Raw genomic sequence first — 26,048 nt, forward strand, 5'->3', positions numbered from 1 at the left:
TAAAATAATTTATATCCTATAAATAAGTAGGTAAAAATTATGATTAAGGTGGTAGGAGTGAACATTTGATGTTTGCTTTGGGGTCATCTGGTGACTTTATCTTCCTCTTCTGGGCCTCTGATACTCTTGATATTCTTTGATAGCGTGGCAAACTGCTGCTTCTCCCCTTCTTCCTGGACACCTGGCCACTCTGCTAGTGACTGCATTTCCCAATTTCCTTTGCAGTTATGTGTGGCCATACAACCAAGTGTGAGCCAATGGGGTGTGAGTGAAAGACATATGTAATGTCCAAGTCATTTCTAACTTAAAATCAGGCCTGTTTCTCTGGACTTTGGCGTTTCTCACCTTTCTGTAAATTGGATCAAGGAAATGAGAGAGATGGGCCTCAATGGTCCAGAAAAGGACAATGCCCAGGAGATGGAAGAACAAGATGGAAGTTCTTGATTAACCCTACTGGGAATGGCTGTCCATCAGCCTAGACAGGCTGACTTGTTACATGACGGAGAAATAAACTCCTATATTATTTAAGCTGCTCTTTTTTTGCCTTCTCTTTGCTATGGCATCTTGGCCTTTTACCGTAACAAGTATCAATAACTACCCTTAGCCAGTTGTACTTAAAGCCACACATTAAATCAGATTCCTGAATCCTTGGTAGACAGTGTCATGTTTATCTTCCTCAACTATCAAGTCAATTTAGACACTTTGTTTACATGGATCTGATAAGTAAATATTAGAAAGGGAACTCTGCCTTAATCACAAAAGAAGACTATAGAAAATTCTAAGACAAAAATTAAATTCAGGAGGCCATAATGCGTGCAGATAAAACCTAGATTTATGAGGTTAGTATGATTCATGAGGCAACTGTGTCCCTAGGACGAGTCTTTGTAACACAGTGCACATTCTTTTCAAGCATCTCAATGAAGAACACACTTTTTTAATATTAAAAAAAGTCATCTTTGTTTTCTTGTACAAAATATAAATTTATTTAAGGTGTTTATAAGAGAGGATTTTCAGGTGTTGAAAGAGGTAAATCACTGAGTTGACTCTTCAATTTGCTAACAAAAAAAAGCTAAGTACCAATACAATGCTCTCAATTTAGTAAATACAACATATATATACAACTGGTTCTGAATTTTTGCACATTTTACTTAAAACAACTGCACTTGTACATGATACAATGACACTCAAACTATATTTCATCTGCTGAATTTAGACTTTCTTAACACATCTGGAAAACCAATATTTCACGCTGTTTATACTGCCTGCTCCTAACACTGTGTTTAACTTCGCCACATTCAACCCTAGTATACTCAAAAATGTAACTGAGTGCTGCTTCTAAATATATATATGTGGAAAAAATACATGAAAATGTTATTAGTGAGTTGGAGGACTACATTACTAGTCATTCTGAGTTATTGGATTATAGATTATTTTTATGTTCCTTTCTTCTTTGTCTATTTCTGCACTTTCAAAACTATTTATAATGAGCTTATAGTTTTATAATAAGGAGGAAACACAGAGATTTATAGGCTCTCACAACCAGAGAAGAATTTCTTATTCTGTTTCCATGTCTTCTCTGTTCCCAGCCCAATGCCTTGCACATAATAGATGCTTGATAAATAAACATGAGAGAAGGAAGAAAGGAAAAAAGATGAGAAAAGGAAGAATGGAATGGAAAGGGAGGAATCTGGTGGATATCTTCTGTTTGCCCTTCCAGAGCTACTCTCCACCCTGCTCTGAACCCAGAAGGCTGACCTACGTGAACTGCCTAGAGGGGCTTCTTGTTCTCTGGCTTCTGGTTGGGTTTGGCCAAGGGGGTACACTGGCAGATGGGAGGGAAAGGGCAGATATTTATTCCCTGGGATTCCCCCTGCAGATCACTGCAGCCCGCTGTACCCCCAACCAGCCAGATCCAAGACCCTTTCCACTCTGCTCCTCTGACTGGGGAAAAGCACTCTCCCCTCCCCCAACCCCCTTCAGACCTTGGGGTGGTAATGTGTCTTGCTTTTACGAGACCTAGGGTACTGTGCTCTCCTTTCTGCTGTTTTTATATCTTGCCCAGCCCTTTATAAATAGTCCCTTTATTAAACTCTCCTCAAATTGTCCGATTTGAATGTATCACATATGTATTGTCAAGACCCAGACTGATACAGAATCTCTTGGTGACAAGAACCCAAACAAGGTCTATCCTCCAAGTGCTAATCTTGCAGGAGGATTCAGAGAAAGGTTTTAAAAAACATCACTATAGGCCACCCTGTGGCCGAGTGGTTAAGTTCACGTGTTCGGCTTTGGTGGCCCAGGGTTTCACTGGTTTGGATCCTGGGCATGGACCTAGCACTGCTGGTCGGGCCACGCTGGGGCCATGTCCCACATAGCACAACCAGAGGGACCTAGAACTAGAGTATACCCCTAGGTACTGGAGGGCTTATGGGGAGAAGAAGAAAAAAGACAGAGATGATTGGCAACAGATGTTAGCTCAGGTGCCAATCTTTAAAAAAAAAAAATCACTACTATTCAAAAGTTAAAACAACAAAAAAGCTCATTTTCCATTGAGAAACTCTGCTTTTACACAAAAGATTTTATAGTTATGAACTAGTTATTATGCTTTTTTTCTTGCCAAAAGATAAGGATAAAAATTTACATGCATAGCCCTCTATTTCTTTCTTTACTCTTACCATAACCTTTAGAAGGATTGAACATCCTGTAAATACCCCATATTGGTTGTTTAATACATGCACAAACAAATGAAGGATACTTGTAGTATGAGAATATTCTCAGAGATTAATTATTCCCTCTCAAAGATTAATTCTCATCCGTCAATATGAATTTTTTTGTGTCCTTTAAGGTAATTTTTTTTCCCAGAAAAGACTATTCAGGGCTATTTTATTACTTAAACTTAATAATACTTTTATAAAGGTGGCAAATTCAAAAACTAGGGCTCTTAGTTCAATTTACAAATCTTACTATTTTATTTCTAAATCTAGTGAATTTAACACCTACCTTTAAAGTGGCCTTTTATTAACATTTGGTGTCATTTTACAAACTTAATTAAACTTCACTTAAATATTTTAAATGTTATATATTCTTTTTACTTAATGCTTCTAACTGCAGAACTTACCCAAATGTTTAGAACAATAATGAATCTAATAAATTAAAATTATAAATTCTGTGAATCTTAAGTTCTCAAATATTTCAATGCTTTTTACAAACTTTATAAATCTATCTTAATCTTTTCAACTTAAAAAAATCACAACTCTAAAATTAAAAACTCAATTACATATTTTAAGTTGGAATCATGAGGCCAATGTATCAGTTCCTCTAATAAGCCAAATTATCTTACCTATGACAAATATTTTAAATATGAAACATACACAGATCATTCCTAAAGTTAATGCAAAATAATGAATTTCATTGATTTTTATATATTAAGGGTCAAATGTGAGTTTTATCATTCGAGCAAATTGGGGCTATTGTCAAAAGCAAGTTGATTTACATATGCCAAATAAACAGGCTTACTTGCTTAGCAGCTGATATTGAACCAAAAATCTTTGACCAAGGCATCTCTGGAGCAGCCAACATCTAGGGCAATTTTCCTACACCACCAAGGCAACCTGAGCCCTATTTTATGGTCACTTGGCAGTTAGAGACTCCAGTCCCATTCTTCTCCAACTGGGGTTGTCTCACAGCCTCCATTCCCTGGATTCAGGTTATATATTACCTAATACTCAAGGCTGGATTCAATTAATTTATTTACTGGTTGATTCTATTTATTATAGGAATGGCCTGGGTAAAGGATATTTTTCATAGGTCTCTGGAGTAAGTACTTTAATGCTTCCCTACCCTCTTGGGCCCTGCTCTTGGACGGTATGCCTTCGCCTGTGGAGGATTGGTCCAAGATGACTTGAGTTGAGTGGGTCTTGGTTGAGAAGGCTTAGATTGGGAGGACTGGGGCTGGCATGGCTTGGGTTGAGTATGTTTTAATGGAGATGGTCTAGCTTGGGAGGGTTGGGGCTGAGTGGGTTTTGTTTGAGTGGGTTTGGGTTGAAAGGGCACAGATTGGGAGGGTGTGGGCTTGGAGTGCTTGAGCTGGGATGGCTTGGGCTGATCAGATTTGAACTGAGAGCTGGGTAAACCTTTGCTGTTGGACATGAGATGGGAATTCATTTGGAAAGCTCGATTTGAAGGCCCACCCTGTGTCTTTATTTTGTCTCCTTGCTGAGAGGCAGGTCTTATGGGTTTCTGTATGGCTCCTGCTGGTTGAAAGGCTTTAGGGTGAGGATCTTCCATATGGGATGTTGTTCCCATGAGTTTTCCAGTTGCTTCAGTTAGCTGTGATCCCCGTGTGCCGGCTTGCCGAGGCTGTGGCTTCCTAACTGTTCCTGCTGGCTGTGAACCCAGAGAATGGAGGTGACCTACCTGGGAGACCACTGCTGGAAACCCTTCAAGAGCTCCCATTGTCTGAGGTCTCTCAGGCCAGCCTTGTACATGCTGATAAATGGGTCTTGGTGGTCTCCCCAGTGTTCCAACCATGTGACGTCCCCAAGCAGTTCTCGAAAATTTCATGAATCTTTCACGTGAATAAAATCTCTGGGGTTGGAAGTATCGAATCCCAAAATTTGTAACTTGACTATGGGTCTTTGTATTCTGAAAGGGCAAAGGACGGAACCCCTTAGACTTCTGGTCTGACCAAAAGTGGGAGCTCATAACCCAGGGGGCTTTCAAAGAAACATGGTTAAAATCACCTCTGATTCTGGTTGGTAAGGGACAGTAGTTTGCCAGATGAGGTATAAATACTGGGGTGAGCTGAAGATTCTGAAGATTCTGGCTGACCTCACATCTTGCCCCCGGCTGTCCTACAGGCATCTCAGCTGGGCACTCAGATGAACCTTTTGGCTGACTGTACCTTTGTTGTCCCTCATCTTCAGCTGTTGCAGCCAAGTTTTCACCAGGGGAAACTTGAATTGCTTGAACGTTCTCAAAGTCTTCGTCTACCTGGATCCCCAACTCCCTGGCCAGGGAGGCCATACCCTCCACAGACACACATCTGCGTGAAGAGGACATCACTTCCCGGAGGGCAGCTTGAAGGGCCTCTGTGTTCTGTCTCTCCCTACCTTCCTCTCCCGCCCAAAACAGTAGCTGTGATGACTTTAACTTCAAGATCCTCTGGAAAATCTGAGCCTCTTCATTCTCCTTGGCCTGGGAACTGAGGACAAAGTAGCATCTTTCAATGGCAGCTTCTCCTCAAAACATTAGCAGGTCCCATTCCTTCTCTCCTAGGCGGTCAGTGAAAAAGAACACAGCTGAGGAAATTTCCATCAAGAAACCAACTGTGTCCAAAAACTTTGTAGATCTCCACGAAGGTTGGCCACAGCAACAGGCTTTTGGAAAAAACAAGGGTTTTCCTTTAGACTGTTGCTATCAGGAAAACACCACGTTATCTCAACCAGGCCATCAGAGATTTGCCGGGGAAGCACCAGAACAGGCAAATCTTTTTGAACAAAGATTTTGTGTGACTTCAATTGGGCAGGGCTGAGCAGTGTGTTGAGGATTCTGGACTTAGAGAAGCTACAGGATCCTAGACGCACAAAAGAGATGACAGGCATCTTCATGAGAGTCAGAAATGCTTCTGTATCCCCTGTAGGCCCTCCCGAAGACTGCAGTGACTGCTCCTTCACAATGTCCTTCATGGCCCCCAGCATTAGAATGCTTTTGTTGTTTTCTACATCTGGCAGTAGCAAGGGAAGAGCAAACTGGCACTGATACATGTTTGACATGACTTCACGTTGCAAAGAGATGTCTGAACACAGCATAGAGGCACAAAGGACATCAAGGGGATTAATGGTTTGTAAGTCTCTAATTTCCAAATTCTGTACTCCAGTCAGCAATTCCCTTGTGCTAGCCTCACCCAGAACTTTATGTGTGAGGATTGAATCTCTGGCCGTCACATCCAATGCTTGAACTTTCATCAGGAAATTCCAGGTGAAGTCTCCTGGAGTCCTAGGTGTCCACCTACTTCCTCGATCTAAGGAGAATTGTTTAACAAAATCTGGCAGAAGCTTTCTGCTCCTATCCATGTTCAAATGTAACAGGACATCTTTAAACACCTTTGTTCTTTCTGTAGGAAAAAAGATACTCGGTGAATGTCATATTCAGCATCTAAGCTTCCTTCACTGACTTTTAAAATTAAGTAATTGACATTTTCATTGCAAAAAGATGAAACAATACAAATAAAATGAACGTTTCCTTTCACTGCTCTGCCAATTACACTTTCATTCTAAGAGATATGTCAACGTGGTATCATATGTTTCCTTCCTATCCTTTCTCTATGTAAGTATATAAGTATGCATGCATATATAGAAATGTATAGTTTGGCTTAATGGATGCTAATTTATTTTTACCCAAGTGAAATTATACTGAACAAATGATTCTTCAACTTCTTTTCACTTAATAGTATTCCTTGCAGATTCTTCCACATCAGTATGTACGCATAGAGATCTACTTAATTCATTTTAGCTAATCCACCATACTTCATGGTTTGGATGGACCATTATTATCCAACCATTGTCTACTGATGACCATTTAAGTTTTCCAATTTTTTGTCTAATATTTGTATGCAGCAAAGAAAAACCTTGTTAATGCTTCATTATACACTTGTATGAAGAATTCTCTAGGTTAGAACTGATTTCTTTCTTACATGTATCTCTTGCTAAAGTTTGGAGAAATGGAAGATTTTATTTCCGTTAAAGTTTTCTCAGAATTTACATGTTGTATCTAATTTCTTCTGATCTCCCATTTTCTAATATATCGTCCAGCCATTTCTTGGGAATGCAGAGTTAGTGCTTAGCAGAGAAAGAAGATCAGAGAGCATTTTCTTCTCCTGACGGATGGCAAGTTTGCATAAGCTTCTTGGATTCCCTATAAAAATAGCCTAGAAGAAACAATGGAAGTGAGAGGAAAGTACGGATTTCAAGAATTAAAAGTAACTCTAAGAAATCTTTGGGTAGTCTGAAGATTGCTTGAACTGATACATGTGTTGGGGTAATAAGGTGAGGGATGAGTTGAGGCTAGCACAAAGGGTTCCTAGAGGAGGCTGTGAGCGGATAGGTTGCAGGAAAGCTTTTAAGATCTCTTCTTGCCTATCCTCTACCTTGACTTAAGACAACAATCCTCTGCTTCTTCAGCACAGAAATTGGTACTCACGTAGCCCAGGCCAGATGTCTAGTGTTGACAAGATAATAAAGGGGCTACTATGGAGTGGTTAGAAGCAAAGTACAGTCATGTCATTTAACAACAGGGATATGTTCTGAGAGATGTGTCAGGCAATTTTATCACTGTGCAAACATCATAGAGTGCACTTACACAAACCTAGATGGTATAGCTTACTACACACCTAGACTGTATGATATTAACCTTATAGGGCCACTGTCGTTTATGCAGTCCATCATTAACTGAAACGTCATTATGCAGCACATGACTGTGGATGTATACACAGCAATTATATATTTAATAAGAACAGAGCTGGATGAAGAAAGTAAGAAACCATAATTTCTAGAACCCCATATCATTTTTGTAAATTAAAAATTCATGAAAATCGCACAGCTAAGGCAAAAAGAAATGATCAGAGATTTCAGCTGCAACCCACTGAAAGGAGACTAAATATTGAATTTAAGTCCAGTCAGGTTAATTGGAAACTAAAACGGACCAAAAAAACCAAGATTCTTGGGAGAAATTTAACAATCCAGAGTTTCTACAACAAACCATAGACAATGTTTAGGACACAACCCAAAGTTAATAAACATAGAAAAAACAGGAAATGTAACCAATACTCAGTCAACGGAGACTGACCCCAAGATGACCAAGATGTTGAATTTAGCATATAAGAATTTTAAAGCAGTTATCTTAACTATTCTCAAGAATGAAAAATAAAATAAGCCTATAGTGAATGATTAAATAGGAATTCTTAGAAAAAAGGAAAGTATTAAAAAAATAGAAATTCTAGAATTAAAAATCATAATATCTGAACTTTTTAAAATAAGTAGGTGGACTTAAAAGCAGATTGGAAATGACAGAAGAAAAATTCAGTATACTTAAAGATATAGCAATAAAAATAAAGAATAGATAGAAAAAATATTTTTTAAAAAAATGAATAGAGACTCTGGAACCTTTAGAACAATATCAAAAACTCTAACATACTTGTACTTGGAGTCTCAAAACAAGAGAAAGGAGCAAGTGAAACAAAAAATATTTGGACAAATAACAGGTGAAAATCTTTCAAATTTGGTAAAAATAAAAAAAGCACTTTAGATTCACAAACTCTGCAAACTCTAAGGAAGATGAAAACAAAGAAAAACACAGCTAGGCACATCATAGTCAACTACTGAAAAAAATTTAAGAAAAATATCTTGAAATTAACCAGAAGAAAAATGACACAATACTTACAAGGGGACAGTGATAAAATGACTGAAGAAATAATGGAAGCCAAAAGACAGAGGAATGACATCCATAAAGTGCTGAAGGCAAAGTATTGCCAATCTACAATTCTATATCCAGCAAAAATATCCTTCTGGAATGAAGGCAAAATAAAGACGTTTTTCAATAAACAAAGCCTAAGAAAATTTATCAGCAACAGACCTGCACTAAAAGAAAAAAATAAGTAAAGTTCTTCAAGCTAAAGGAAAATAACATCAAATTAAAACTTGTATCTTCAGGAAGAAAGAAAGCCACAGGACATGGTAACTATATGGGTTCCTACCATTGGCTGACCCCAATTATAAGCTGGAAGGTAAGGGAATTGATTGATATAGTCTATATACAAGTTGACCTTACACAGTGCAGAACACACAAGGCAATGCCTTAAGCCTTCCTGAGACTTTGATTTGACACTGAGATTTTTTAGGGGACATGAAGTTCAAGATGACAAAAAGCATGAAGAGTCTTCTCCTTTGAGTCAGATGCATTTGGATTTTTTTTAAGTTCCAAGATGTATAGACAAATATTACAGAGGAAAGAGACAGAGCTTAGGCATATGCCTCCAGTCAACTAGAGTGGATTGGTAGCCATTAGAATTACATTGCAGAACATAACTACATTATTAATGAGACTTTTCTTGACCTGTTTTGTTAAAGGTGTTTGATTGCAAAAATAGCCCCAATTAATGGCTTTCCAGTATCCCTATCTTTTGCAATACTACTCTGCAAGAGGTGGCATCTATTTTCTTTTCTTTATTTTTTGAGGAAGATTACCTCTGAGCTAACATCTCCCATCAATCTTCCTCTTTTTGCTGAGGAATATTGGCCCTGAGCTAACATTTGTGCCCATCTTCTTCTATTTTTTATATATGGGACGCCTGCCATAGCATGGCTTGAAAAGCCATGCATAGGTCTGCACCCGGGATCCAAACCAGTGAACCCCAGACCAGCAAAGCAGAGCATGCAAACTTAACCACTATACCACCAGGCCAGCCCCAAGACGGAGTCTATTTTTCCCCAACCTTTGAATCCACATTGGCTTGTGACTTGCTTTGGCCAACAAAATGTGGCGGAAGTGATGGTGTTATGGATTGAATTTTGTCCCCTCCAAAAAAGATATGTTGAAGTCCCCAGTACCTCAGAATGTGGCCTTATTTGTAAACAAGGTCTTTACAGAAGACCTTAAGTTAAAATGAGGTTATTAGGGTGGCCTTAATCCAATCTGACTGGTGTCCTCATAGAAAGAGGAAATTTGAAAACAGAGGCATGCACAGAGGGAAAATGACTTGAAGACACAGAAAAAAGATGGTCGACAAGCCAAGGAACACCTGAGGCTCCCAGAAGCTAAGAGAGAGGGCTGGAGCAGAGCCTTCCCTAATGCCTTCAGAGACAGCGTGACCTGCTAACACCTTGGCGTCACACTTCTGGCCTCCACAACTGTGGGGTAGTACATCTCCTGCTGTTCTAAACCACCCTTTTGTAGTACTTTATTGTGGCAGCCCTGGGAAACTAATACAAACAGCACGATGGTTCTGAGCCTAAGCCTCAAAAGGCCTTCACTACTTTGTCTCTCTCTTTCTCTTTTGTGCCCTCTCTCTTTGTCTCCTTCTCTCTCTTTTACTCCTCTGCCTTCACCATGAGCATATGCCCCCTGGGGCCAGCTCCGTGGCCGAGTGGTTAAGTTCGTGCACTCCGCTGCAGCGGCCCAGGGTTCGGATCCTGGGCACGGACATGGTACCACTCGTCAGGCCACATTGAGGCAGCGTCCCACATCCCACAACTAGAAGGACCTGCAACTAAGATACACAACTATGTACTGGGGTTGGGGGGTGGGGGGTGGTTTGGGAAATAAAACAGAAAAAAAAAAAAAAAAAGATTGACAACAGTTGTTAGCCCAGGTGCCAATCCTTAAAAAAAAAAAAAACAAGGAAGATTGGCAACAATTGTTAGCCTAGGTGCCAATCTTTAAAAAAAAATAAAAAATAAAATAAAAAAAAAAGAGAATACACCCCATCTAGTCTGAGAACAAGTCCAGACTAGCCTGCTAGAAGAAGGGAGATGAGCTTATAGCCAGCTGACCACAGAAACATGAATAAACCCAGGGAAGACCCAAAAAACTGCCCAGCCAACTAGAGACACATGAACAATACTTCACTCTTACTGTTTTAAGTGACCCCAATTTTGAGATGCTTTGTTATATAGCATCAGTGTAGTAATAAATAAATGATACAGAAAGAAAATCATGCAAACAAAACAATAACACGCAAGAAACACATTATAATACTAGAATGTTACCTATGGAGGAAGGTGAATGGGAATGGAGATTAAAGAAAAAAATGGAATAGATAAACAAAAGGGGCTTTTTGCAGAATAATGATGATATTATGCAATAAATAATTAATTCAACCCTATGCAACAACTGAAATATAGAGATAAATAAAAAGAAGGAGCCCTAAAAGCAACTATGTATTGGAAAGGTATAGGGGTGAGGCAAGAATTGTGTTATAGGTTGAATTATGTACGCCTCAAATTCATGTATTGAAATCCTAACCCCCAGTACCTCAGAATGTAATATTATTTGGAAATAGGGTCGCTGCACATGTAATTGGTTAAGATGAGGTCATTAGGGTGAGCCCTAATCCAATATGACTGGTGTCCCTATAAAAAGGAGAAATTTGGACATGGAGATAAGCACCCAGAGACAACCACATGAAGATGAAGGCAGATCTGGGGAATGCTTCTACAAGTCAAAGAATGCCAAAGATTTCCAGCAAACCACCAGAAGCAAGGAACAAATTCTTCTTGACAGCCTTTGGAAGGAACCAACCCTGTAGACACTGATTTCAGACTTCTAAGAGCCTCCAACCTAAGAGAATACATTTCTGTTTGTTGTTTAAGCCACCCAGTTGGTGGTACTTTGCTACGGCAGCCCCAACAAACTAATACAAGATGAGCTAAGGAGGAAATTACTCTTTTCCTACCCAGAAGTGGGTGTGAATCCCCAGGATTTGGACTGAATGTGAGATGGTATTTACCTTTCTCTTGCCTACTCAGAACCTGGTGATGTTTATTTTCCCAGACAATGTCTCTCCAAATGCAGCATTTCTCATATTTTGAATTTTCACTAAGAAGTATTCAAATTCAAGAGACTGATATAATTTCCGTCATCAAGATGGCAATATATGGACTGTATCAAGCCAAATAATAATATTTGGGGAGCTTATCCATTCACCACAAACTCCTCTCCTGTTTCCACTGCAACAGTTAAACCCATAATCCCTACATTCCATTGGTCATGAAGGCCCTAAAATGACTAAAGAGGCTTAATGTGAGGAATAGAAGGTAGCACGTAAATTGGTGGTTAGTAACTTCTTATATATATGATGGAGGTGACTGCAGAAAGCCACAAGCTGACAACCAATATTTACTTTTGCTTATACTGTGCATCATTTCCTAGGTCCTGAGTCTTCCTCACTGTCAACACCCACCTCTGAGGAAATTCCAGGTTAGAGAAGGAAAGTGAGTAGCTGCTTTTCTGCTGGCATCTGGTGCCCTTCATCCCCTCTTCCCACTACATCATGGCAACCTCAAAATAAGTTGTTGCCTAACTATACACACATCATTCTCCTACCTTCCATATTTTTCTCCTCTTCCTCCTCCAATGACATGCCAGTTTCTGAATCCTCATGACTCTGTTCTTCGTCAGAGAATTCCGTGGTTTCTGAATATGCACAGTGCTCTTCACCATCATAGACGATGTAGTCTGGGTCAGCATAATCCTCCTCTTCCACGGTGATTTATGCATCTACAGGGTATCCAACAGATTCTAGATATCCCTCTTCTCCTAAGTATAAAGAATCATCTGGCTCCTCATATCTCTGTCCGTCCTGTAAGCACTCAATAGTTGCTGGAACTTCATATTCAACATTTTCGACGGAATGTGGCAATGCGACTTTTGGTGTATTGTATTCCTTATCATTTTCCCTTGAGGACCAAGCAGTTTCCCTATAACCAGTTTTGTTGTCCCTGAAAGACTGAGAGGTTTCCAAATCCACGTGTTCTTTCTCTTTGAAGGGCTCTGTGATCTCAGGATTCTCAGGCTGTTTCCCTCCAGGTAGAAAACCATCTGAATTCTCGTTTATCCCCACAGATGGAGGAGATTCTGTATTATGTTGTAAAAATTATGAAAAGAACAAGAAAGTTTTGGAGGTTTTTGTTTTGCTTGTCCAAATTAACAAAAATAAGTTTTGTAATAACTTGAGTTTCCAAGGCCTCAAAGCGTCGTCTCTCCTCTTTATTTCACTGGAGGACAGGAACACCCATCGCCTCCTATTGGCCACAAGTCATCTGTCAAAACTGTCTTTCTCCCACTGGAAGAAAATCAGATCACACTCCTGCCTTGCTCAAAATTTTGAGTCTTTCAGAGCAAACTTAAAGGTTAAATGAGTGAAACAGAAAATATGAATCCTATGAACAGTGCTTACTTGTGGATTTACTGTGAGCCAAAATGAGCTCAGACTTCCTAGGCCCATTGCTAATGAAATCTGATCCTCATAATTTCTAATCAGGAAGCAAATAGCTCTAATCTGGAATAGTAAATCGTAGAAATAATATGACCTATTTCTTTAAGCATATGCGCCTTGTCCTACATTAGAGATGATTAACACTAAACTTTTTATTTGAGCTACTCCTCTAACATCTCTTAAAATAATCTTCAATATTTTTTAGATTCTTAGAAAAGGAGCTACACCTTCCTCAGGCGGTAATCTACAGATTTGCTAAACATCATATTCTGGAAAAATTGCTCCCTTATCTGCCACTAGTTATCTTTGAACACTGAAGACAGCATTTGAACCGCTCCAGAAAACTAGAGTTCTGATGGTATTGTCATCACCAGAGAATGAAGCCACTAATGCACCCTGTGTGTATGCTAAAAATTATTTTTCCTGTATTTTCAAAATGGCTATACTAAGTGAAAGATGCAGCTTTTGTCTTGGGGTTGTTAATATCTGTTAATTCACTTACTTGATAAAGAAATCCCAGATGTGTCATCATTAACAGTACTCTATTTCCAACCGTGAGTATTTTGGAACGTCACTACTAGAATAACGAGCAGTTTATACGAGCACTAAAACAATGGCAAGTTTGGCATACAGTTTCAACAAAAAAAAATCAATCCCCTAAACCAATGAGATTTATTGTTCCCTGCTTTTTCTGTTCTGCACACTTTTCTCCTTTGTCATATTTCAGTGAAAACTATCTCCAAGAGAAAGACAAACAAAAACAGAAGACCATAATTTTCTTTTTCAGGAAATCTGCCTTGTGCCTCCTACCCCAAAAATGTGTAAAAAGTTCAACTTACGGTGCTTTAAGCCCCGAATGGTAGCTGACTCTGAAAAAGTACTAAGTAAACACTTGAGAAAATGCTGACAGCTCACCTCTCCCTTTTTCTGCACCAGAATTAACAGCTTCTGACTTTTCTTCAAGGCATCTGTTATATCCTCCAGAGTCTCATACTCTTCCTCAGAAATCAGCCTCCGAGAGGTTAATGTATCTAAGAGGGAATCAGGATCTTGCTGGAGAATTTCAAGTAACTTTTTCCGTTCTTTTTCTGTGATCTCTGAGAAAACACTCCCGGTAGCCATTGTTCCTGCTTTCTCCAGACCAGGAAATGGATTACAAAATTGTTCCAATAGAAAAAAAAAAGTTCAAAAAAACCCCACAAAGAGTGACTCTATTTGGCAAAGATTAAGTATGTCAGTGATGCCTAGCATTGGAAACGGGAAATACAAACAAGACCAAGCAGTGGGAGAATCCAGCCCTGAGCCCCTCCAGACCCTGGCTCCCTGCATATCATTTACCTGCTCTTATGATGACTCAGCCCCAGGGTCAACTCCTTTGAGAAGTTTCTCTTGAATTTCAGATTGGGCTAGTTATTTTCTACTCTGAGCTCTATCTGTAATAATAAGTAGGTGAATTGATTAACTCTTTTTGGAGAGGAATCTGGCAATATGCAGCAACAAATAAACAAATGTTGATAGAGAGAAAAAATAAAAAGTCATACCCTTTAACCTGGTAATTTTACTTCTAGGAAATTATCTTAAGGAAATATTCAGACAAATGTTCAAAGATGTATCTGCAAGAATCTGCATTACAACATCATTTATAATAGCAGAAAATTGAAAATAACCAAAATTTCCATAAATTGGGGGATTTGTGGAACAAATGTTGATATATCAACAATGAAACACCAAAGACTAGCTAAAAAGTATGAACTAAATCTATATATCTTGACAAGTAGTGATATACATGATATATTGTTATGGAAAACAGTAAGATTCTATTTTTAATTAAAAGACTAATGTGTACACTGTACATCTATAATATGCATATATGGATATACATTATATTTAAAAGAAGACAGCCAGTTGTAGGGGAGAAAGAAATTTTCCTCTACCCTTCTAAGTTCTTCTGGCTGGTCTAATAATTAAGTTAACATGAGACAAAACAACAGGAGAAAATCAAACAAAGTTTAACTACATATATACATGGGAGAAACCCAGAAAAACTGAGTAATTTGCCAAAATGGCCAAAGCCACCACCTTAAATACCATCTTCAGCTAAAGACAAAAGAGGATTTTGGGGGTAGGGGTTTGGGACTTCAAAGAGGAGGCAGACAATTCACATGGAGATGGAAAAACAAGTGTTTCATAAGCAAATGTTTGCCATGCCTTGCAGAGACAATGGGATATAGAGAGCATTTTGATCAAAGTGGCCTTGCTAGTTTCCTCCCTATCTACCACACCTAGTTCATGTTATACTATAATTATCTATGGTGATAGCTCCTCCCTTGAACATACCTTCTATCTTAAATTCTTTTAGGCATTTAGGGGAAAGGTCAAAGTTTCTTCCTGGTCTTTTGTTCTTAAAAATAATCAAGCCAGGGTCTGGCCTGGTGATGCAGCAGTTAAGTTTGCACATTCTACTTTGATGGCCCAGGGTTCGCTGGTTCAGATCCCCAGGTGTTGACCTTTGCACTGCTTGTCAAGCCATGCTGTGGCAGGTGTCTCACATATAAAGTAGAGGAAGATGGGCACTGATGGTAGCTCAGGGCTAATCTTCCTCAATAAATAAATAAATAAATAATCAAGCCAAAAAGGCACATTTCGGGGTGGCAAATTCTGTTCCCCTACACCTGAAAGAGAGATCCCAACTGTAACACTGGTTATCTCTAGGGATATGATTACAGAAGGATTCATACTTTTAACTTTAAACATTACTATTTATTTTAATATTTTCCATTTTTTCTTTTTATTAGTTTTATTAGTTTTATTTTTTTAAAAAACTGTCTAGTTGGTCTTTATTTATAGTTACATAGTTCACAAGAGCTTGAAAACAATCTAAACAACTATCAACAGGATACTTGATGAATAAATTGTAGTATTTCACATAACATAACACACAGCATTCATAAAGAAGGAATTTCAGTGACCCACAATATAGAGAAATAATGGTAAGAAATTTTGACATATTGAGTTAGAGTGGGTAGATATGCTGGTTTAAACCTGATTCGGCCTGAATTAAAGAAGTCTGACTTACAACCTGTCAAACATACCTTGTACATCTGCTTTAACCATTAAAGTAAAGAATGCTTTAAACATTATCTCAAAGTAAAAGAATGCACTCTTTGAAGATAAGGATGCATACTTACTTTCCTACAATGTCAGTATCAGTAACACCAGTATCAATACTCTTGAGTATAATTTTCCTTTCCCAGACATCAGGGTTGTGTTGACTTGCTAATTTGCAACTGAATATCTCTTTGAAACTTTGATGAATACGTATCCTGGGCATGTTTGATGTATGTTCTTTGTTCTAGAAAGGTACAAAACTGTACTGAAAACCATGCATCTCCAAAACGCTTTCTTCCTTTGTGGAGACTGCCTTCCTGGGTTATAGTCCTCAGCTGGGCTCAAGTAAAATTCACCTTATCTCTCCTATCTACAGAATTGTCATTGGTTATTTGCATCAACAATCACAACAATATTAAGGGAAAGATTTAAGTCCCAAAAGATTATATACAGCATGGTATCCTTTTTAAAAGTTGAAAATAACTTAAATGCACATACATTTTAGGAATATATAAGGAGTCATTAAATTATACAAAATGAAAAGTAAGGAAATGATGAATATGAAATTCAGAAGGATGGTTACCCTTGTTCGGGGGAGGTTGGGGGTGGGATGGAAGAAGATCATGGAGTTAGATATAGGATATCATCTCAGAATAAGTTTATAGGTGCTTATTATATTATTAAAAGTAGTTAAATATGTACTAAAAGCAGGCCATGCATGGATCAATGCTGCGTATGTATTGGGAACCAGGAATAATGATTAATTCAACTCTGCTGTCCCTGAGATTGAAAAAAGAATAAGAAAATCGTCATATGACACTAAAATTTAATTTTAGGTAATGTTATCACAGAACGGGCACGATGTGCTCACCGCAAGACAAAAGCCAATTGTCAAGAGGCAAGATGGTGACAGAGAAAGGGTATTTTATTAAGTGATAAGCTAGCAAATCAGAAGATGGTGGACTAGCATCCTAAAGAACCATCTAAAGGGGAGCACAGAATCTTAAAGCAGTTATAGGCCAGTGGGTTAATAGGAGAGAGGGTTAGGAATGCTGACCCTCTGGTGTTACAGACTAGGAGTCACCACACCAGATCTTTCAGTTGTCATTGATGATGGCTATCAGCATAGACTCGCTGTCCTGGTGTCATCACCTTCCTAAGGAACTCAAAAGAACAAGGTTATTGTTTTATCCCAGCTGGGAGGTGCATACACAAGCAGGGGTCATAAAATCTACAGAGCAGCTAGATCTCCTGGAGTGTGTGTATCCAGCTGGGTTAGTTAGTCAGAGGCCATTGAAAGTTACAATATAGTTTCTTTTCTACAATATGGCTTCCCTTGTATCAACCTTGTGTTGAGCTGGTATCCGTAAAAGTTTTAACATGTGTCTTGAAAGTACAGGTTTCAAGAGATGCATCCCACCTAATAATAACAATTTGATTGGCAAGGTCAGTAAGTTTGCCACTTTTTTTGTTCACCTTGGTTGGTAAGGCATTCTACTAAAAGGCTTCTCAAACACCATCTCCTCCCCACTGCTCCACACCAAATACCCTCCACTCCCACAAAAGCCTGCCCTGGGAGATTTCAAAGCTGATGGGAAGGAAAATGTTTATTTGAAGTGGGATATTAGCAGTGAAATTTAAACTTAGTGAAGGAAATTTAAATTCAATTGCTTGGTAACAGAAAATTTGCATAGCACAGGCTTAGCATGCAAATTGGAGTGAAGGTAGGGGGAGTGTGGCTAGTAGATGCAGACTTGAAAATACATCCCTCAAATCAAATCCAATGACACGGGAGTAAAAATTTTGTTTGTAGCTAAGGAATTTAATTTATGTGATTTTTCTAAAAAGAAAAGTCAGCAGCAATTTTGTTTCATTTATTGTAGGAAAAAAAGGCAGGTCTAGTGCCAAGTCCTGGTGATCCAGAAATTTAAATTGTACGTAAACCATGGATGCAGGATTTATGTAATCTCTTTCTGTCATCCTCTGCCAAAGGCAAAATGTCCTGGGGCGCATGCCTAGGAAACAGCATAGACCATCTGTTTCAGAAGTTGATCCAGTCCTCACCTAAACCCGGCATTTGGGTAGGAACCTGGAGGTTCTAAACTGGCTCCCTAAGCCTTTGTAGAGCCAAGGGCCTGCCTACCTGACCAGGGCCAAAATGGTTTGGTTTCAAATACACCAAAAAGAACCACATCACATCAGGGAGAGGAGGAAAAATATTTCACTTTCTCTGATGTCTGCAATTCCAGGAGTGTCTGGGGTAAAAAGTACACTCACATTACACCTGTCATACTCCTTGCCTCCTCAGCGGTTGTCACTTGTCCTGTCTACACTGATCTCATTTCTCATAACACCTGTGCCAGGCAGAACAGTGCCCGCCCCCCCCCACCCCCAAAGACCATGAGCTTGCGGGGGATCAGAATTGGCCATCCCAAAATCTGTCTCTTTGCCTTGCCTTGATTACTTTTAAGAACAAAAGACTGTGAAAGAAACTTTGACCTTCCCTCAACTGCCTAAAAGAGATTTAAAATAAAGGCCTGACCCCAGGACAGGCCATCACCATAGATAACTTTGGGTATCTGATAGACTGGGAGGATCCTTGCTAAGCCCACTCTTATCAAAGTTTTATTTACCAAACACTTGCTTAAACCACCCCCTATCCCCTGTGCCAACATCATCCTTTGTCTTTAGCTGAAGATGGTATTTAAGATGAGAGCCTCCACCATTTTGGAGAGTTACCCAGTTATCTTGGGTCTCTCTCACATGTACATGTTATAAATGTTTGTTTGATTTCTTCCTGTTATTCTGTCTCATGTTAATTTAATTCGTAGCCCAGCCAGAAGGACCTAGTGGGTAGAGGAAATGTTCTTGCTCCCCTACAACCTAATCAGCATAACCTGTGAATATGCTAGATTACATGGCAAAGGACAATTAAGGTTGCAGATAGAATTAAGGTTGCTAACCAGCTGATTTTAAGATGAAGAAATTGTCTGGGTGGGGCCAATGTAATCCACATGGGGCTGTTAAAAGATAAACTAAGGCACATTAAAAATTTTAAGTTTATTTGAGCAAAAATTGATTCAAATCAGGTAGCACCAAACCGGAAATAGTTAGGAGCGCTCTGCTGTCATGATCCAAGGGAAAGACTTATAATAGAGAAAGTGCAGAAGCAAGGAAAAGAAGTAATTTGATTGGCTATAGCTCAAAGCCTAATTGGCTGTTTGTGATTGGTTCTCCTTAGCGTTTTCAGTTTCACAACCTTGAGGCATTTACAGGCTTGGTTTTGGTTTGCTTAGGTACGCTGCCTGGGCCTTAGAGCCACCTCAGTCTAATGGTCACCTGTTTAATTCATTTAGCAGGGTGTTACAAGTAGAAGAGGGAGGGAGAAAAGAGAGTAATGTGACATGAGAAAGACTCTTACTGGTCTTAAAGGTGGAAGACGGCAATAAACCAAGGGATGCTAGCAGCCTCTAGAAGCTGAAAAAGGCAAGAAAACAGATTCTCTTCTAGAGCCTCCCAGAAGGAATGCAGCCCTGCTCACACTTTGATTTCAGCCCAGTGAGACCCATTTCAGACTTCTGACCAGAACCGTAAGATAATAAAAGTGTGTGTTAATACAATACATGCGGGCTCAGTGAGCTAAGGAGTCAAAAGAAAGATTTCTTAGATTCTCAAGGTCTGGGCAGTGCTCCTTTATTCAGAGAATAACATGGGGACAGGACCCATGGGCAGTGAAGGACTGGGGGCATGGGGACAGAAGCCACGGGCAGTGAAGGGCTGCAGGAATGGGGATAGGACCCATGGGCAGTGAAGGGCTGAAGCATGGGGACAGGACCCATGGCCAGTGAAGAGTGGCAATGTGTTGAGGGTTAGGGCTAAATTTATGTCATGGGTACGTGACTTTTTTTTACCAGACAAAGGAAAGATGATGTAAAAAGTCATTAAAATGGTCTCGTGCAAGTGGGGTCTGGTTATTGTGTGGTTGTATAACTTTTTATATGATTGGGGTCACATGGATAAGCATATAGGCCAGGACGTCTTGGGCTTCCCTTCCTGGGGCAGCCTTGATCCACATCATTAATTGTGGTAAGAATGCAACATGAGATCTACCCTCTTAAGAGATTTTTAACTTGTTAACCATAGTCACAATGTCGTACAGCAGATCTCTAGTATTTACTCCTCTTGCGTAACTAAAACTTTATTCTGTTGATTACATGTTTTGTTTTAAGCCACTAAGTTTGTGTTAACCTGTTAGAACAGCAATAGGAAACTAATACAGCACCTAATCCAGAAAAATCTCTCCTGAGTTGCACTTTCGTCCAAGCACTGCAACGTTGGCTCGCTCTCTCCCCTTGCTGCCCACCTCACCCCTCCCCCACCCCCTACCTACCACTTCCATGAAGACGGGGATTGCGTCCTGTTCACGTCTCTATTCCCAGCTGCTAAAGAAAAGCTTAGAATTTACTAGGCACCAATCAACTGTCAACCTGTCAAAATTAAACCTCTGACTCCTAGAGGTCATCTTGTTCTGCTAGTGATTAGTCAATTACCTTTGCTAAGATTTCACATGTGACAGGTCAAGAATTCTCTGTTTGCTTTATAAAGTAAGCACACGAGACGGTTATTTGGAATCGTTTCGCCTGTTAACTCTTGTTTGGATATTTTCTTTTATCGTTTTGGAGGGTGGGGGCTTTGTTATAGGTAAGAGGTTACAATTGGATTAGCCTTTATCAACGAGGTCTGGGAACCAACCATTTCGAAATTATTCGAAAAGTTTTTTAATTTCAGACTTCCAGGCCCTGTTCAAAGCTGCTGAATCAGATCTCACGATACGGTGCAGGAAGCTATATTGAACAAGTTCCACTTGTGATTCCTTGGAACAATGAAATTTGGGATCAAACCAGTTGCCTCTAAATTACAGTGAGAAAGAGCTTATTTGCCTTTCTCTTTAGGTTCTGAGCCCAGCTCCCCAAGGCCGGTCTGTACTCCTAGCGACCTCTCAGGGAATCAGCGTCAGACAAAAAACCTCCGGCCGGAATGAGGAGGAACCTGGAGAGGCTGGTTTGCCCTGAACCAGGGTCCCAGTCCCACCGCGAGCCCTGCACACACGCCGGGGCGCTGAGTCAGCGCAGGATGCCCGGAAGGGGCAGCCTCACCCCACGCCAGGTTCTCCATCGGCTCCGGGACGGGATCCGCGATGCGGCCACCACTCCCCACCTACAAGGCGGGAAAACCAGAGGGCAGCAACAGCAGCGCAAAGCGGAGTTCCGGCCTAAAAGCGCCTCCCGGCCAAGACCGGTCCGGCGGGGACACGCCCATCCCGGCCCCACAAAGCTGCGAGCTCCGCCCGCCTGCCGGGCGCTGAACCCTATTGGCTCCACCTGGCTCCGGATCCTCCTCTCGACCCCAGCCATACTGCAGCGACGGACGCTTGAGAACAGTGCACCGCGCGCCGCCGGAAATACTCTCCGGGACGGAAGCTTCTGAGGGCGATATACCGGAAGTGCCTCCTCTTCCGGCCTCTTTGGTCTCGGCCACAGAAGCGAGATGGTGAGTTGTTTGCAACGGCTGTCCTAATCGTCTTCCATCCTCGTTTTCTGCGCCGCGCTCCCTGCTATCCTTGGGGTGCCCACAAGGTTCCCGATAAGGGGGGGCCGATGGGCTGGAAAGGGACGTACAGCGGCCCTCAAGAGCCAGGAGTATGGCTCCTTACTGTGCCTGGGGCTGCAGAGCTTGCGGTCGTGGATCTGGAGCCGCTCTAGGTCCCTAGCTGCCGTCTATCTTTGGGGAGCCCGCACAGCCCTGCCTTTGGATAGGAAGTGAGGGGAGAAGCCTGGTTTGGAAGTGTTTGGCTCTGTGTAAGCAAAGGAATTGGTTGGTGGTGGTGCCTGGTAGGAGCGCTTAGGGTTTGGGGTGGGGGCAGGTAGGGAAACCACATTATTTCTTCTTTCGCCTTTTTCTCTGTTTCTTTTAATGTAGTAGATTTCAAAACAGCATCTCTTAGGGAAGGCTCTCGATAGCGTGAAGTGGTCTCTGATTTTAGCATTTCAGAAAAGTTTAGAAATTTCAGCCCTTATGGATTGCATTTAAGTCTGAGAAGAAGTTTCTTGCCCTGAAAACGTCAGAATGTGTCTAGAAATTGCTAGATTTCAGAATCGTTTGTCCGCTTAATTTGCAGACGAAGGGAACGTCATCGTTCGGAAAGCGTCGCAACAAGACGCACACGTTGTGCCGCCGCTGTGGCTCCAAGGCCTACCACCTGCAGAAGTCGACGTGTGGCAAGTGCGGCTACCCCGCCAAGAGGAAGAGAAAGTGTGAGTGGGCTGTGTCGGGCTGTGGGGTGATCTCCAGGGTAGCAGTAGTCTCTGGTCGGCACCGTACCTAAGTGACGGGGCAGGGCTCTGGACGCTGTTTGGTGTCTATGATGAAGCTTGTGCGTCCGGATGCTGGTGCAGTGGATTCACACGCGAGGAAGGGCTCCTCAGTGTACCGACCGACAGTGCCTGCGGGGTGAGTGGGGAAGACCATTTCGAAGCTGACCTGAGTCTGTGTTGTAGATAACTGGAGTGCCAAGGCTAAAAGGCGAAACACCACCGGGACCGGTCGAATGAGGCACCTGAAAATTGTATACCGCAGATTCAGGTACAGTTTTTGTGTTTTAGTCGTAGTTGGTTCTCTGAACTTGGGTAAGGACCATCTCCTTTGTTGACTTGTGTAAAGTAAGGATACTACCCTGGTGAGTGGGGCTAAGATGTTGGAAAGTGTTTTTTTTTTTTCTTGCCACGGTAACCTTCGGATCAGTTAATGTAGGTTTTACTAATTTTTCAGTAAACGGTAGTACGAGTTATGAATGTCTAGAGCATGGTTTGAGGCAGACTCCTCAAAACGTGATAATATTTATTATTAGTGGTCACATCTCACTTAAAATTCCTCAAGACGGTGGTGTGCGGGTGAAGTCTGTAGTCAGGCCTTTGGTTTTGTAACGTTGGGCAAGTCTGCTGTAGAAAACTGATAGTTGCTATTGTATTTGTATAAAAAGAAACATCTTGCAGTCTTCTTGCTTAGGGTCTGTTAGAACTGCAGAGTTTCTGCCCAACCTAGACTTAGTGTATTTTAACGGTAGCTTTTAGGGGGTAAACTCATCTAATGTCTCAACTGAGAGAATTCTTTGTTGTGGGAGGCTGTTGTGTGCAATGTGGGATATTTAGCAGAATCCCTGGCCTCTAGGCATTTAGTCCCAGAGTTTCTAATTTTAAAAGACCCAGAGTAGTTTGGGGCTCTGTAAACCCCACCACCTGTAGTTGTATCTGTGTTCATGTGCTGGGGTGACCATTCTTTTTTGCAATTAAAACAGTTATACAGTAGTGTGGACTTAGTACTGTCCTGCTAGTGTGTTGTAGGAGTTAAGAGCAGGAACTGAAGCCAGACTTTAACCTCTCTGTGCTTCAATTCATGAATCTTTAAAAGAGGGATAACAGTACACTTAGCTCAGAGTAGGTATGAATGTCAGAGGAGTTAAACTGTGGCATAGTTAAGTGGTTTAGAAAATGTCTGCTATTAAGCATGCTCATTGTTTCTCCTTGGCCAAGGGAGAGTAGTTGGGATCTCTGCCTTACAGCATAGGGACACAAACAGTGAAGAAATACTGGCCCAGCGATGGGTACGAGCAAATTGCTGAGTCTTTTTCAGCTGCAGTTAACTGTATCCCTGAAATGGCTATCTTGAAGCAAAGGGAAGTAAATGAAATGGTAGCAGCTTATCTGTGATGTTGTAAAGATAAATGTCTGAACATATGAATTCAATACTGATTTCAGCATTTAACTGAGATAAGCTCATTAGAATCTGTTTTAACAAAAATTTAACGTTTATAGTGATGTTTCTGAAGTAATGGTTCTTGTTTTTTAACACGATGCAGGCATGGATTCCGTGAAGGAACAACACCTAAACCCAAGAGGGCAGCTGTTGCGGCATCCAGTTCATCTTAAGGATTTCGATGACTAGTCACGCAATAAATGTTCTGGTTTTAAAAAATATCTGTTGTGCTAAGGTATTTTTAATAGGCTTGTGGTATCAGTGAGTTATTATAGGTTTAGGAATGGGACAACTTCATATTGGATTTACTTGTTAAGTGGCTGTTTTGGAGCACTACCTTGTGAACTGGGTTGTGATACTGCTTAAGAGGATGAGAATGAAGCACAATTGCAGGATTCCTTCAAGCAGACAATGCTGGGAGAGGATGTAAAGATATAGTAAGGATTAAAATAGCACAGCTCGTGTGGCAAACATGGATATTTACAATGTTGGATTACGTGAAAGCATGGCTTTTAATTACTTTTAGTAACATTCCGCTGCTATACTCTAATGACTTCAGAGAGTGGTTGTCCATCCTATAGACTGGGGCTTTTCAGGTACCAGTGAGAAGATGAAGGGTAGGAGTTGAATGAATTCTATTTTGGAAAGATGATCTTAACTGATCCTAGTATCAAAAGTGCTTCCTTGGCACTTAGCATATAGGCTGTGCGTGAGGTTTAAGGTGGCCAATTAAGTGGAAAGTTAAAGCAACCTGCTAGGTGTGAGTCAACAAAAATATGTAAGTAGGATTGATTAAGAAAAAGTCTGTAGATCCATATGCAAATCCAGTGGATTGAGTTGGACATAAAGGAAAGCCAAGTATAAACTCCTATTTGTAGCCTAAAGATGATAAATAGGGTCCCTGGTGGAATTTTAACCCTCAACTGGGTAATCATTGATTCTTCTGTGTTAAAGCACCCTGAAGCTTTTTGCCATGCTCTCCCAGTTCTGGTGGCTTAGTGCTGGACAGGGTTTTGGCATGAAGAGGCAAGACTAATTTTGTTGGACTGTTGAGTGAGACGACAGAGAAGATTAAACAGAGCACAAGTGTTGGAATAGCACCATAAGATCGTAATGTGGCCAAGGTGTGCTGGCTAACTTGTCGCTTCTCATTGTATTTAGGATAACATCTTATCCTTAACTTGAACTTAGAAGGGTTTTCAGGATCTTTGCTGCCTCACCCACCTTAATCTTTACTGCACCCTAAAATGCTTTCCCAAGATACTAGCTAATTCCTGCCGTCATCTTGCCCTTTTCTTCAGCTCCTAACTCATCCTTCAGGTCTCAGCTTACATTCACTTGTTCAGAAGCCACTGCTGATCTAAATCTACTTTGGGCTTCCTCCCAATATAAGACTTGATATAATGTCTCAGTACTTTGTACTTTAGGGATGCATAGTTAAGAGCCTGGTTCCTGGAGACCACTTGCCATTTGCTAGTGTGATTTTACCAACTTCTTGGCCTGTGCTCACTTGTAAACTAGAGGGCTAATAGTAACTTGGCTGGGCTTGTAAGCACAGTCCATAGTTCAGTAAATGAAGGTGCGTTTACAGTGGCCACAACCTAAAGTTAGAATATTTAGGATCAAATTTAAGAAATTGCTTCTGACCTACAAAAAGAGCAATTTTAATATATTTTGGCTTGAGAGAACTGAAATCTGACTTGTTCTTAAGATCATTCTGAAATCTTCCAGTGTTACTAATGGTTGGTTCCTGAGTGATGGAGGGGCCCACTGAGATATGTAATGCCCAGTATGAAATAAATGTTAGGCTTTGGGGCAAGTGTGCACTGACCTGAAGACCTGTGGAACTGCTGAATCCTGGCTTAGGAAAATCAATTGGCATGAATGGTTAAGGTGAAAGGTGGACATTAATGCATTAAGAAAGGCCTCTGTTATGTTGAGTATAGGGTGAGCTTACCTCTTGTTTCCCAGTGTTTGTGACCCTAGGCACAGAGTAGGTGTCACTGGGAAATTACTCTGGTGCAATGGTAATTATCCCCATAGATCATAGAAGGCTCGCAGAATGAAATGGTTTGTTAAATTGATTGTACAAACCAGGAAGAGGCAATGGGGAAGAGATGGGCTGGGTTAACACATT

At 40.7% G+C, this 26,048-nt stretch overlaps 2 protein-coding genes and 1 non-coding gene across 3 annotated transcripts; 2 read left to right on the forward strand and 1 right to left on the reverse strand.

Moving 5' to 3' along the window:
• Positions 1 to 994: 994 nt before the first annotated feature.
• Positions 995 to 21,383, reverse strand: CARD6 (caspase recruitment domain family member 6). The gene is given in 5 exon segments (XM_046671009.1): positions 995 to 5,327; positions 5,330 to 6,115; positions 12,100 to 12,644; positions 13,821 to 14,424; positions 21,256 to 21,383. Coding segments are annotated over 4 exon segments (3,126 nt in total). The 5' UTR covers positions 14,114 to 14,424; positions 21,256 to 21,383; the 3' UTR covers positions 995 to 3,825.
• Positions 21,384 to 21,510: 127 nt separating this feature from the next.
• Positions 21,511 to 24,132, forward strand: RPL37 (ribosomal protein L37). Its single transcript, XM_046671819.1, has 4 exons — positions 21,511 to 21,649; positions 22,278 to 22,413; positions 22,657 to 22,741; positions 24,015 to 24,132. Exons 1-4 carry the CDS (start codon positions 21,647 to 21,649, stop codon positions 24,082 to 24,084), a joined length of 294 nt encoding a protein of 97 aa, XP_046527775.1. The 5' UTR covers positions 21,511 to 21,646; the 3' UTR covers positions 24,085 to 24,132.
• Positions 23,853 to 23,932, forward strand: LOC124245246 (small nucleolar RNA SNORD72). Its single transcript, XR_006890242.1, has one exon. It is a non-coding gene; the product is annotated as a small nucleolar RNA SNORD72 (small nucleolar RNA).
• Positions 24,133 to 26,048: the final 1,916 nt, after the last annotated feature.

Source organism: Equus quagga, chromosome 9, assembly GCF_021613505.1.
Source record: "Equus quagga isolate Etosha38 chromosome 9, UCLA_HA_Equagga_1.0, whole genome shotgun sequence".
NCBI classification, from domain to species: Eukaryota; Metazoa; Chordata; class Mammalia; order Perissodactyla; family Equidae; genus Equus; species Equus quagga.